Raw genomic sequence first — 14,025 nt, forward strand, 5'->3', positions numbered from 1 at the left:
ATTATCAAGACTGACTGACTGAAATGGAGCTTTGATATAATCTTCAAGTACTACTACTGCTACTACTACTAAGATAATAAGCCAGTTGTAAAACTAATTGGCAACCAGTGTAGAGAAGCTGAACTATAGGTGTAATATATGTTTAGTCTTAACTTGGCAATAACCTGGCGTCAGTGAGGCTTTAACACAAGTTAAACCTTTATGTCGGGGGGGCTACTTATAATAAATGAATGAAAATATTGATGCAGCTAGACTGGTTTACTTCACTGGATTTAACTGCAGTGTTTTGAGTTGACCTAGATGTTTTGTCAGTATACAGTACTTGTGTATTACAATTAGGGCTGGGTGTCATTTGAATTCCTTTGAAAGATTCCACTCATTCAAATTCTATACATGTTCTAAAACATTTTCCTTATCATGCAAAAGGGTCATTTGCATGATTTGCCATTTGCTTTTCCGAATGTAACTAAACCACGCTGAAGGGATTTCCTGATTTAAAAAAAAATTCTATACACTAGAAGAAAAAGCCGACATGTTGAAGCTTTTCGATGCCTTTTGATGCTTTAAAATGGCTGTTGATAGTAAAAGAAAGTATGACACCAATACTGTAGGTATTTTCTACATTTATATGCAGACCATTGCTACTGGATTTGCTTAGTAACAGGTTTGACTTTGTTTGTACATACTATGTACATACTTATACAATATCTATGTATATGAGGTAACTGGATGTTAGGTGCCGAGGAGCAGAGTCCCTCCCGTTCCTCCCTGAATGATTTCATTCTCTGGTCTTACATGACTGGTTGTTGTCAACTGTGCAACATTGAGACGGGACGGAGAGGAACAACCATGGAAATCATTTAAGTGTTCCTTTCCTCTATTATGTATCACACTGAGGAATTATTGGACACACCCAGACCTTTGGAAAAGTATGACTGTTTGGCTAATTGAATTTTAACCTTTTGACAGCTAAAATGCATGAGCACATGAAATTGTATCATCCCAGTGAAGTTAGGAAAATGATCCACCTCACTGACCTTTAGCAATGTCTTTTTGGATCAAAAGTTGATGTTCTCCAATGAGCCCTGACTGCGGTTTCACGTTGTTCACAGTAACACCCAGCAGCTGAAGCGCAGTGCATCTAGCGGAGTGTTGCTGTGTTTACCGTTTGCTGTGAGAAACACGGGAGTCACGGACGATAAACAGCAGTCTTTGGAGAAACGACATGTGATCAAAGCACTTCTGCAGACTCTTTTTTTCCGATTGTGTTATGTTCCCACTCCGAAGACGCCCACAGAGGAACCATCAGGTGCCATGATGTGTGAAAGCCTCCGACCCATCTAAAGACGCCGGCTGAAGATCGGTGGCTGGAGTCTGCAGACACCGTACCCTAGTAAGCTGATAGGATGTTGTGAAAACGGTGACGGTAAAACCCTATCAGAGGCTGCCGCGGCGATAGGAAGTGTCACCGGATCCCCCCCTCGCACAGGGTCCTGGCGACTTGTCAGCCGGTGAAAAGGGAGTTGTCACGGTGATATATGGGTGTTGTAATCCCCGCAGTGAGAGCCCTGATGTTTACCCAACCCCGTGTTTCCTCCTCCTCAAAGAGCCCAGACCAGGAATCCTAAACCTGAGAAGAGATTAGCCGGCCGGGAAGAAAAGAGACGGAGAGAAAGAGAAGAGGGAGAAAAGGAGAGGGGCTCTATAGGTCTATTCTCCTCTACCTGTTTAGATCTAGGTCCGAAAGGCAGACAGGTGAAACCGTACACGGCCTCGGCGAAGCTCTTGCTGTGACACCCATGGAGTTGCACCCTCGGCGGGGTCAAGGGAGATCAGGGCCGGCTGCCGTCTCTGCGGTTTCAGCACACTCCCGACTTTTCTCAGGCTAAATCCAACAATTATCCTCTCCTGAATAAGTGACTGGTTCCATGTATGGAAACCAGGGTGGGAAAACCAGCCAAAAATCCTAGCTGTGGCTGGTAGGTTTGTCTTCTTTACCAGCCAATTTGGCAAATAACCAAACAAGCCATTTGGAGGGCCTCTTCTGTTTGAAGAACCTAATTGGCTGGTAAAAAAAAAAGGAAAGCTGGCAGTGAATTTGGGGATTTGGGCAACAAATGTGAAAGTTTCCTGCCCTGATGGAAACCCTTGAAAGTGATTGATAGTTTAGAAAGTCATAAACAATCAGGTTTCACTGGACACTTCCATAACCTAAATCTGGTCCTCTAGTTAATGTCCTCAAGTGAATTACACACTCCTGGAGTATTTTCATGAAGTGCCCATGCGAAAACTATTTCCTCAGCAGTCTGGGTCCCGCTTATTCTCACACTACATCTGTCGGGAGACTCAGGCAGCTTATCCCTTTCTCTTCTACCTGTTTAGATGTAGCTTCAAAAAAGGCAGACAGGTGAAACCGTACACGACCCAGTGAAGCTCTTGCTGTGACACCCATGGAGTTGCACCCTTGCCGGGGTCAAGGGAGATCACAGACGCCTCTGTGGTTTCAGCGCACACTCCCGACTTTTCTCAGGCTAAATCCAACAATTATCCTCTGCTGAATAAGTGACTGGTCCTATTTTCTGTGATTCTGTGAGCGTGAGAAGCTTTAATGTACTTTTGAGTATCTATCGTCATTCCAAGTCCTAGAAATGAGCCGTTATCTCCGTTGCGAGAAAGCGAACAGTTCTTTAGCTCACCAGATATGATGATTAAAAATGCATGCGTTCACTTCTTTGCTGAAATGATATCCCTTTTGTTTAGGCCAATTGACAGTCGAAGCAGAAGTTTAAGTAAGGGAAAAAAGACCCTAATGATATCGGGTTGCAGCTTTGGAACAGTTAATTGCTCAACGAACAGTAGATAAGTGAATTCAAAACATTTCAGAAAGCAACGCTGATCAGATATGACGTGGGGTTTTACAAAGCTGTTTTCGGTTACTCCGACAACGTCTCTGGGACGGCTGACAGATTTGGCGAATCTTCAGTGGATCTGCTGCACTTAGCATCAGATTTACAGTCCAGTATCCACCCTGCCCATTCACACAGTCTTTCCCCCTGTTATCTCTAAGTATTTGTCTTTGTTCTGACAATTATGTCTTTAAACTTTATCTAAGATCCCCCTGGAAATGTGGATGAGAGAACTCGGGGCTCCCTTGGTGGAGTCTTGACATCTCCATACAGACAGAAGCCCAGGGATTGCTCCCCTCCTTAGTGATGTATTTGTAGAGTGTTAGGGTCAGAGCCTTGGGAGAGACTCGTACTGCCGCAACATGTGCAGGATATCAAGCTTGATCTTCCACGCCGAGAGCGCGCCAGATGTGTGTCGGTATGTGTGAAACTTGACCGCCGCAGTTTGGCTCGAGGAATTAGACATACCAACGCAGTGTTTACTCAGCTTTGATTTCTTAGATTAAAAAGGCCAGCAAGCGCGCTCGCTGGGCTGATATAACTTGACTCAGACCCTTACAGCCAATTGGGAAATGACATTCCTAGGGGGAATTAGTGTTACGAACAGAGGATGTGTTCTTATAGGAGATTAATGCATGCCAGCTCTTCACAATTAGTTTGTAAACATTCAATCACGCAAAATAACGGCAAAACACACTCATGTGTGTGTTTGTTTTACCACTTGGTTTTAAGCCGTCTCCGGCCACCCACAGTAGTCCTGGTTTGAGTTTCCAGCTCTTCAGTTATGTCGTGGGGAGCGCAGCTCAGCGGGGATTATGCTTTCAGTTTACAGGCCTCATCAAGGATTGTTTTTGTAGTGTTCACCTTCCAGCTCTGCCAGTGCTTTTATTTGTAGGGACCTCTCTGTACACATGTTTGTGTGCTGTGTCTGGGCGTGGTGGAAAATCACTGTGGAATGGCTCACCATGTATGGAGCCCAGGGTGGGAAAATTCCCCCAGATGCCCCAAATGCTGGTAAAATTTTGGCTGAGGCTGGTAGGTTTCTCTACTCAACCAGCCGCTTTGGCAAATAACCAACCAAGATGTTTGGATGTCCTCTTCTGTTTGAAGATCTAATTGGCTATTAAAAAAGTGAAAGCGGCCGGTGATTTTTGGGGATTTGGGCCACAAATGTAAAAGTTAGTTCCCTGCCATGATGGAAACCCTTGAAAGTGATTGGAAGTTTAGACAGTCATAAACAATCGGGTTCCAGTGTACGATTCAATAACTTAAATCTGGTCCTCTAGTTAATGTCCTCAAATGAATTACACAGTCCTGGAGTGTGTTCATGAAGTGCCATGCGAAAACGATTTCCTTAGCAGTCTCTGTCCCCTTTCATTCTCACACTACATCTGTCAAGCCTGCTCATTCCCCTGCTGTTTAGTCTGCGGTGCACCGTTATTTTGACAGCGGTACAAAAACACAGTGTTCGTACCTATGTTTGTATGTTTGGCCTACAGGAGATTATGTCTGTGATCACGTTCTCATGCTTGTATTGAGGATGGAAGTGAGGGCACTAAGCCACAGCCAGGGTGTAATAAGTATCTGTTTGGAAATATTCCTGTACCTGCACCTGACCTCAGATGCCCTGGGATAAGGACCAGATTTTGTTTCCCTGGTTAGTGGAAGTGATCCAGTGTGATAAGCAAATGAGGCATTACTGGACTGTGTGTGTGTGTGTGTGAGCAAGTGAGAGAGAGAGAGTGTGTGTGTTGTTGTTGCTTGTGGGACTCCCTCACCGCATGTGGGATTTGGTATGTCCCAGTGCATAAATCCTAGCCTTGCCTTCATGCTTTCATACCTGCTCGACTAAAGAGCCATTGTTCAGCTTACTGTTTTGAGGTATGTCTGTCGGTGGGTCAAATTCAAACAAAGTCATCACTCACCGGGGCTTGTTGAAAAAGCACAGCATTCACACTGAGGGGGATCCAGTGGAAATACAGACTCCCTCTATTTTCTTTGCCGGAATATTCACTGTCCCATTCTTACCGGGGTTTGTCTTCCCCTAAGAGAAGTCATACATTAGACTCGACTAACAAACTGTTATGTTTGCCCAGTGGAAGCCCCTAGACAGGATATTTTGGAAACCGACGTTGAAAGAGTTTTCCCAGCGTACCGTGACCGGGTTGTGTGGCGGCAATTGTTCTGTCAATGGGGTCTGAAAAGCAGTTATCAGTACAAAAGTGAGCGTTTTTTTTTTCTCTTTCTCTCTACGGCTGGAAAGTCTGAGAGAACTCACAGCCGCACAAAAAGTAGGGTGGGATTCAGACGCTCCGAGGCTTATTCATTTTCCTACATTACGATCCCTTTCAGATGAAGTGAGGCAGAGTGGGAATGACAAGGGTATCTAAAATACAGACATTCAGGCAACGACTCTAAATACCTCTGCATAATTCAATAAAAAGCCCATTCCCTAGCGATGCTTCTTCTGTACGAAATACGAAATAATGCTTATGTCGCTGTCATCCCCGTCGACTCCAGCTCCCAGTTTCTCCACTTGGATCCGCGCAACTTTCATATTTATTGCTGAACTTTCAGTGTAAGCGTGATGTATGCTCTTAAGGTTGTTTAGACCCCAAACCTCAGCTATAAATATTAAAACTGCCTGCATCAAAGTGCGCGGAAGTTTGCTCTACCTCCAGCACCTTAGCAAAGTTTGGCTGGGTGAATGGTTCTGCAGAAACTCCCAGCATTTTGCCTTTCTGTTATTTATTCCATCTCAGTAGATCATTGATGTATCCTCCGTCCCTCTCTCTCATCTTATACTATTCCCCAACCTAGTGGCCGGCTCATTATGTTGGATGAGGCTTCACAAGACCTGAGCGGTGTTACATTTGGGGCTCTAATCAGGCTTTTGGACTGGCCGGTAATTGGACCTGTTATCCCTTTCTCTCTTCTCAGTTTAGCCCCTAGCTACTGCCTGTCTTCAATGAGACGCGAAGGGAGGGAGGGCGGCAGGACCACAATACCCACTCAGGGACAAGCTGTCAGAAGCCCTGAAATCCTATCCCCTCCCAGACCAAAGCACAGGGTGTTTTTAGCAGTATTGTATCACTGGGATTCAACGCGCAGGTCATTTGGGGAGAGTTTTCCGAGAAATTACTTCACCTTTTTAAGGGAATAAGTCAAAGTAATGTTGAGCAAAATTCATTTTAGGTGGCGATATGTGCTTTTTAAGACTCCCCGAATGGAGGAATGCTGGCTGGCTTTCATGCTAGTTATGATACTGCCCTCAAGTGGAGGCTGCAACCATCATTGGTACTGTAGCACCCTCGTGTCAGAGGGAAAAATACAGTGACAGTAAACCGTTTGGATGATGAAAGCAGGCGATAAAAACTTTCTAAACGTTCTTGGCCACTTTGGTTATGGTAGCTGGTGTGATTCTAACAACTCTTTCCAGTGCTCTTGGCTTGGGCTCCGCGCCAAGCTTTTCCATGAGCTGTTTTTCAATTAGGACCCGGCGCCCTTGGCACTTCATGAAGGGAACAGAAGTGGAAGCCCTCAGCGGCAGCCGTCCTCGGGGCTCGGGATCTCGGGAGAATGACAGAGGCGTGCAAATTGTCACTGTTAAAAGTCCTAATTGCCTGAATCCTTCAAGCTTCAAAGCAGGCCCTTCTTGTGTGGCGGTAGGACTGGTACGCACTTCTCTTAGATGGAAAGGTTGATTGCATCTGTGGCATTTAAGAGTAGAGTTAAGTTTGGGGATTGCTTATTGTGTGGTCCGTTGATGCTTTCTTCCCCTTTCTTCCCCATTCCCCTCTCCTCTGTGTTTCAAAGACCTGTCGCCTCACGGCTTGTCAAAATCCTCCCTTTAAACAGTAAGCAAAAATAGAACCTAATGATTGAAGTTCCATTCCGTAAACTTGTGGTTGCAGTTCGGAATAACAAGGCTGTGTGGCAGTTGCATGTGTTTGTGTGTGCATACACATGGGAGTGATTGAGAACATATTCCTTTTAGTGATTTCCCAGTCATATGATTATATATTGTATTGTTTGTATATTAAAACAATGCTATTACATCATTTCATAAAATTACAATTTTCTCTTTTACTGGAATCCTGGTTCTTGGGGCAGGAAGTAAAAAAAAACAAAAAACATGGAAGCACCAACCCATAAAGTCCCCAGAACTGTCTCCATTTAGGACTTCCATCCAACAGTATTTTTCCATTGATACCAGTTCATACATTGTTTGCTGACAGAGTCTGTATTTTAATGTGAAATCTGTCAAGAGAAACTATATAAATGCCATCTAGGCCACCAAGGGATTGGATGCGTCAGTAATCGATGTAGCAGAGCTTCTACTGTCAGTGGAAAAAGTGTTGTATTTCAGAATGTAAATGTGCCGCTTTCCCATTTAATATGGCATACATTACTGGTGATAGTCCTTCCACTAATGTGAATAAATGATGATACTTTTGGCTGGGAAATCCTATAAGTGAGGATTTGTGGCAGTTAATCATTATGAAGTGGAAAGTGAGGTTCCCTCACGTCTAATAATGGTAAAGTGAATCTCGTAAAATGGTCCTTTTTAAAATACAATAAAATACCCTCCTGCCGACTGCACTTAGACTTTGGCACATGAAGAATTTCTGTCTTTGGCAGATATGAAGATTGATTCCTTATTGTAGACAGGTGAGGAGTGCCTATTAGCTCAAATATCTATATCAATCAGCCTAATTCAGTTGCGGTTTTCATCCTAAAGGTTCAATTACACCTTCACTTTAGGGTTTTGTCTCATGTCTGTCCAATGCCCCACTCGTTTTGTTTGTCTCAGCTCTGTGCCTCAGTGAGGAATATTCAGCCCCGAGCGCTCCCTAACTGTTTCCCCATCTAACTGCCCTGGAGGAGACACTGGGACAGAGACAGTGGAAAACCATCTCAGTCGACCCTGGAGGACATCGGCTCTGATGATGATGGAGATCTGGAGACATGGAAATCCCTCCAGGATCACATTCCACCTCTTTGTGTGTGTGTGTGTGTGTGTGTGTGTGTGTCTCTGTGTGTATTTGTGTGTGAGTGTGCATACGTGAATGCGCACACGTATGAGTGTGCACTCATATGCATGTGCCGCTTGCGTGTGTTTGCGCTCATGTGTGTGTGTGTCTGTGTGTGTGTGTGCGCGTGTGTGTGTGTGTTCTCTCCTTTGTGTGTGTGTGTGTCCATGCTCTCTTGTGTGTGTCCCAACACATGTATGCCTTGCCATGGATGTTTGCGTGCCCGTAACAATGAGCCAGCGAGCTGCTCATTAGCAAGCTGCTTTATGCATCCTGGATGGTCCCAGTGGAAAGAGGAGAAGGGAGCTGAACAGGGCGCCACCCCCGCCAATGGCAGAGAATCCGGGTCAGGAGAGGTACCCGTCATGTCTGTCAAGACCATCCACTTACTGGAGTGAATTGTGGCTCTTGCCTGAGCAGCGATCATTCAGTTCCCAATTTCCTCACACTCAAGCGAGATAGATTTCAGCCTGAAAGCAGTTAGATATGCAAATGTATTGGGGGCCACGGAGTTTGTTGTTGTTAAGTAATTCTATCCTTTGTCTTGTTTTCTCTCGCCCACTTTTGAAGTCTGAGTGGCAGTTGTGACTGCTTAAAGCTGCGCCACGAGTCAATGAAGAGCTCAAGTCATATTTGTGTTCCACTGTGCAAGCAACTACTTGATTTAATAATGCCGTTTTATGAAGTATGATTCATATTTCAAAGACCGCATATCTGGAGTGGAAATAATTCAGCGCTAAGGCTTAGACAGGCTTAAAACTTTGATCCTCCTTGGTGATCTTGAGTTGCTTTTGCTTTTCCTTATTTTCTTGTGTGCATGTGCGCACATAAGTGTGTTTTTGTTCTGCCTATAAGAAAACAGGCCTCTATAATAGAGTCATTAGCTGTGGTTTGATGGCTGTAGCTGTCTTCAATATGCCCAAGACATCCAGTGTTCTCGTGACTTTCCCATGGTCCTCGTCAATGCACTTGGGTGGTAATCGGCTGATGATCGTCCTCATCACATTTATCATCCCCGTAGCCTCCAACTCCTCCAAACACATGTAACATCTCAATACTTTCCGTGTGAAGAACTGATTGCTTTTAGATAACAATTGACGGAATGCTTTGATCTGATTGCTCATGGTGCAAACAATGAAAAGATGCAATCAGATTTACTAGAATGCTTTGATATCTTGTTCAGAGCTCCTGACTGATCGCTGATGAACCTACACGTATTCTTGTAACGGGAAAATATGTGGACAGCATTGTGCGTAGGAGCTTGCTATCTGCTATTTTCTGTTGACTGCTTACAGATGTACTGGCCCATCTCCTCATAGCCCCGTACCAGTAATTAAGCAAGGGAACAATGACTTGGGCGCATTGTAAAGAAAAACAGGAAAGCCTAATTTTTTATTTTTTTATTTTACTTCATTTCTTTTGATTCTTCAAAAGTCTGGCCAATCGTAAATCTAAAAGCATATTAACAAAAGACAGGAAATGCCGACACAGAATGCCCCTGGAGCCTGTACAAAGCTATCATATTTTAATTCCATCTTGAGTTTTTTTTCCCCCCGTGTTGCTTTAATCAATGAGAGGCCGGAGTCGCTGATCTGTCCTCCAGTGTGTTCGTTCGCCTCGGTTCCCCTCTAGTCGGTCGGTGTGGAAAATCCATGTCATCTGACTCCCTCTCCGCTGGTTCTGATTAGGCAGGAGAGCTTCGGGAGTCCTGGATCGCGGGTCTGCAGCTCGTATTTACCACGGTCAGGCCCGATTCCACGCTCATCGCTCTCACACCTCGTCACATTCCCGTCCGCTCCGTGCCCAGCTGGCCTGTTGAGAGCTGGCTGATAAAGTTTGGTTATAAGACACAGAGAAGACGGAGTGTCAGAATGTTTAGTTTTCTTCTGTTGAGATAATACAATCAGATCCAATCCTATCTGGAGTTATTAAAGTGTTGACACACAATTTTAATGGGCAGGGCTTTTGGAATGCAGAACTAAAGTTATGCAAAACAGTTTGTTCCATTGCACAAAACAAAATACCTTTAAAGATGTGAAGAACTCTTTTTTTTATGCTTTCCTCCATGCATGGACAATATCAAAAGCTTTGTCAAAAGCCTTATTAAAGCTAATTAAATTATTATGTTCCCATCCGCTCCGTGGCCAACTTGCCTGTTGAGAGCTGGCTGATAGATTTGGGGTTTTTTTTTTGTTTTTTTTTTATTTAACCTTTATTTATCCAGGTTAGCCTCATCCCCATTTTTCAAGAGGGACCTGGCCAAGAAAAGCAGCACAAAGTTACAGACACCACAACAAACATCTCATCACATCACAGCATTATACATGATCAACAAACATTCAATATTTATAACCCTTCAATAATTATAAAACCCGGAAGAGAGCGTTAGAATGCTTGGTTTTCTTCTGTTGAGATAATACAATCAAATCCAATCCTGTTTGAATTTATTAGTGTTGACATACAAGTGTAATGGGTAGCATACTTGAAATGCAGAACTAAAGGTACGTGAAACAGTTTGTTCCATTGCACAAACCGAAATCTATCCCAGACCCTCTTTTCATTTCTCAGTTGGATATATCTTTATAGATTTTGAAATAATGAAAATCTTTATTTTCTCTTTCATGCATGGTGCTACATCAAAAGCTTTGTCAAATGCCTTATTAAAATCTGCGATCCATTTATGAAAAAGACCAGGTAGAGCATAAAGCATAAAGCATAAATCTGTGTGCAGAACAACCCGGTGGTTAAAACAAAGTAAGCGCCACAGCTCCTTGAACTCACTGCCTTTGAAAGATGGAAAACAGGTCATTCTTAGGCCTCATCAAGAAACTAAATCAAAGTAGGGAGTCGCTGTAGCCCAAGGAATGGAGTCAGGGGAGTGAAAACCATTAAAAGTGCATTGCGCAGGCAGTCTGGGGAGAAAAAAAAGAAGAATAAAGAGATACAGCACAGAGGAATCACGAAAGCAAAACAACCACAACAGTAGAGTTTGCCTTTAAAAAAAACGGAGACTAAGCAAATGAGAAAATGTATGGTCTCCTCTAGTCTTATGTGTGGTTTTTGCGTAGATCTGTCCAATATCATGCACCATTAATCCCAAAGAATGCCTTATTGGTTCACAGGCTTCACAGGACCTGACATTCAGCAACACGGATTTGAAAAGGAAAATGCTAAAGTGCCATAATTTTGCTGCATTGTTCTCCCCCTCCTTTTCAAAATTGCTTCCGTCTGTTGATTGAACAAGCCATAAAATAACAAGGCAGTCACGATAATCCTCTCCCCAGAATTTGTGATTCTTACAATTAAATTTAGTAAATTCAGATGGCCCTACATGCAATGTTTATTTGGCCTTTCAACTGCCTTATACTCGCTGCAGGTGTTATGAGACGAGAACGTGAGAGGAGCTTTTTTTTTTTTTCCATGGCAAAGTCCTCCTCAGGAACATCCTTTATAGGGAGGTTCAGTGTCCAGGACATTTTTACGGCAGTGTTGTCATTTTTGAGAAATTGGCAGCTGATTCTGCAAATTTGGAACCTCACCAATGTCCTTTTTAAGATCTGTCAGTGATGCTCATGGAAGCCATCTATGTTGTAAATCCTTCCAAACAGGTCTATTACTTATTTTTGCCATTACTACAAGTGGAACAGCTTGCACATGATTTGACTTTGTTTCCCACTGGTTTGAATCGGTGTTGCTAATGCTAACTGGATGCTGCTGGCAGTTTCATGAGCTGAAACACCGGTGTAAAAGCTTTTGGATGACTTGAAAGAAGTCTTGATTAGTGAGCAATGAGACACTGTAGACATGAAGAAATCCCAGAGTCTCCCACGCAGCAGAGGCTGATGGGAGATTGTGTGTCTGCTAACGTCACCTATGGCAAACTGCGACTGCGGGGATCACTGGGCTTCCTGTGGGGTGTGAATGTGCGTGTGTGGATGTGTCCTAGTTTGTTATTGTGGGATTTTACTACTGAGCTCACGTAATCTTGTGCCAACCTGATTGAGGCAACATGTTGCTTTCGTGTCTGTCTATAATTTTGAACTTCAACAAATTACCCCCCCTCCTCCCTGTCCCCCCCTCCCTTCCCTCATTCCTCTCTTTCAGGAGGCCGACCGTTGGGAGAGGTCAGTGTTGAAGGTGGCTGAGATCATGGCGGCCTTGATCCGGGACAGGAGCCCCGCTCTGGTGGGACAGCTGCTGCAGGCATGACAGAAAGCAGCAGGACCAGAAACTCTCCATGGTGTCCACTGTGACCCCGGCCCCCCCTCATCTCACCACGCCAAACAAAACCAAACCAAACCACAGTTGGCTGGACATTTCCCTCAAGATGCCACTGAAAACAAACGGGAGGTCTGGGATGACGTTTGTGTTTACTGCTGACCAAGGAACTGTTTCACTACTCCAAATCATCTCTTAATCAACAGTGGCAAGGTGGCAACTTAGCACTAGCTGCCAGCCAATGTCGGTACATTTCCGCAGTGAATGGTTACTCTTGTATTTTCCATAACCAACCATAATTTGGAGGTTGTATTCTGTTCTAAAAGTATGTTTGGCTGGTAAAATGAATTGTGGGATGCACCTGCTTCTGTGGCCAGTGGAAGAAAAAGTTGAGTCTCCTGTCCGGATAAGTAAGCAAACCTGCCCCATATCTGAGTTCAGAGGGTAACTCCAACCTCCATTTAAGTCAAGTTAATGATGGAGAGTACTATGGGATATTAATATCAGTATACTTTCTTAAAAATAATATACACTACAAAAGTAACACATTTGTGCTACTTTTCAACTCAATATATTTAAGGTGCTACATGTTTAACATCAATAAATCATTACAAATAAATAATGAACTAGAAGGGCACTCGGAGAGCACAGAACTCCGCCAAGGTTCGTGCTGTTATTGCTTGTTCGTGAGTCGGATCCGGATCCGCTCCAAAATGTAATGGGTTCTTCCTTGGCCCATGCTACACCCTTCCACGAAGTTTCATGAAAATCGGGCCAGTAGTTTTTCCGTAATCCTGCTAACAGACAAACAGACAAACAAACAAACGGCACCGAAAACATAACCTCCTTGGCGGAGGTAATAATAATAAATCAATAATTTTGAGACAGTATAATTGTCATAAACAAACAAGACCATCACCAAGATGATTGTCAATCTCTACCGGTCTCTATGCTGCATTTTACATTGTGTCAGACTTGGAGGGAAATCTGCTGGATCGCTTTACGGCACAAAACAGGAAGAGGACGCTGTTCCTCCAGAGCAAACAGAGCTAAAGCTTTCAGAGTTTCTGGAAACAGCAGATGATGGAAGAAGTGAAAGGCCGATGGAAAAATAACTTACGACATGTTTATGTTTATCGGTATAGCCAAAGAGAAAACATACGCACAAGGAGTTATCCTCTTTGCAACAGGAAGCAACAGGATTTATGGGAAATGTGGTCTTCATTTTGAGAAACACTAGCACTAACAATGCCACTGGCATGAGATAAAGGCTACCAATCGTCTAGACCATGGTCTCATTTTGTTTGTGTTAATGATACCAGGTATCCCATATCAATTAAGTTGACAATATAATGATGCTTAAAAATACATTTAATAACAACATATGCTGTGTCTCTATGTGTTGTTGAGCTTATTAGTAACACAAGTGTTGTACCAAACTAGACACATACTAGATATGTTGAAAATGAAACATCCTCTCGAAGAGTGATGGTTGCCAACCTGCCCCAGATCTGATTTTAGGGGAAACTTCTACACATGAAATTTTTACTATGAAAATTTGAATCACAATATGTTTTACAGCAGATTGGGCGGTTGTAAACGGACAGCTGACCAGACAGGATTTGGAGACACAGCAGTCAGGAAGCATGCCTGGATTTCAAATGAAAAAAAATCAGCCAAGTGTCTTGTCAATAAAGAGAGCTTCAACAAACCTGACTGTACATCTAGAAGTCAAGTGATGGAGAGTTTGGCGTGTTAATGTCACTACAATATAAGTGTTGAAACTACTGTATTATACCACTACTTTATCTTTACCACTGGATAAAGCTATAAACGACTGAAACACTATGTAATGAGAGGGGTGAAGT

The 14,025-nt window shown here is 43.5% G+C and overlaps 1 protein-coding gene across 1 annotated transcript in view; it reads left to right on the forward strand.

Moving 5' to 3' along the window:
• crppa (CDP-L-ribitol pyrophosphorylase A) overlaps positions 1–14,019 on the forward strand; it is a 39,494-nt gene extending 25,475 nt beyond the window's left edge. The window contains exon 10 of the mRNA XM_071529503.1: positions 12,044–14,019. Coding sequence (XP_071385604.1) covers positions 12,044–12,148 — 105 coding nt within the window. The 3' untranslated portion in view covers positions 12,149–14,019. The remainder of the gene's footprint in view (positions 1–12,043) is intronic.
• Positions 14,020–14,025: the final 6 nt, after the last annotated feature.

This window comes from Centroberyx affinis, unplaced genomic scaffold (assembly GCF_046629955.1).
Source record: "Centroberyx affinis isolate AG114_WGS23_722 - 3 ecotype Tasmania unplaced genomic scaffold, CSIRO-AGI_Caff_v1 ptg001796l_1, whole genome shotgun sequence".
Classification (NCBI taxonomy): domain Eukaryota; kingdom Metazoa; phylum Chordata; class Actinopteri; order Beryciformes; family Berycidae; genus Centroberyx; species Centroberyx affinis.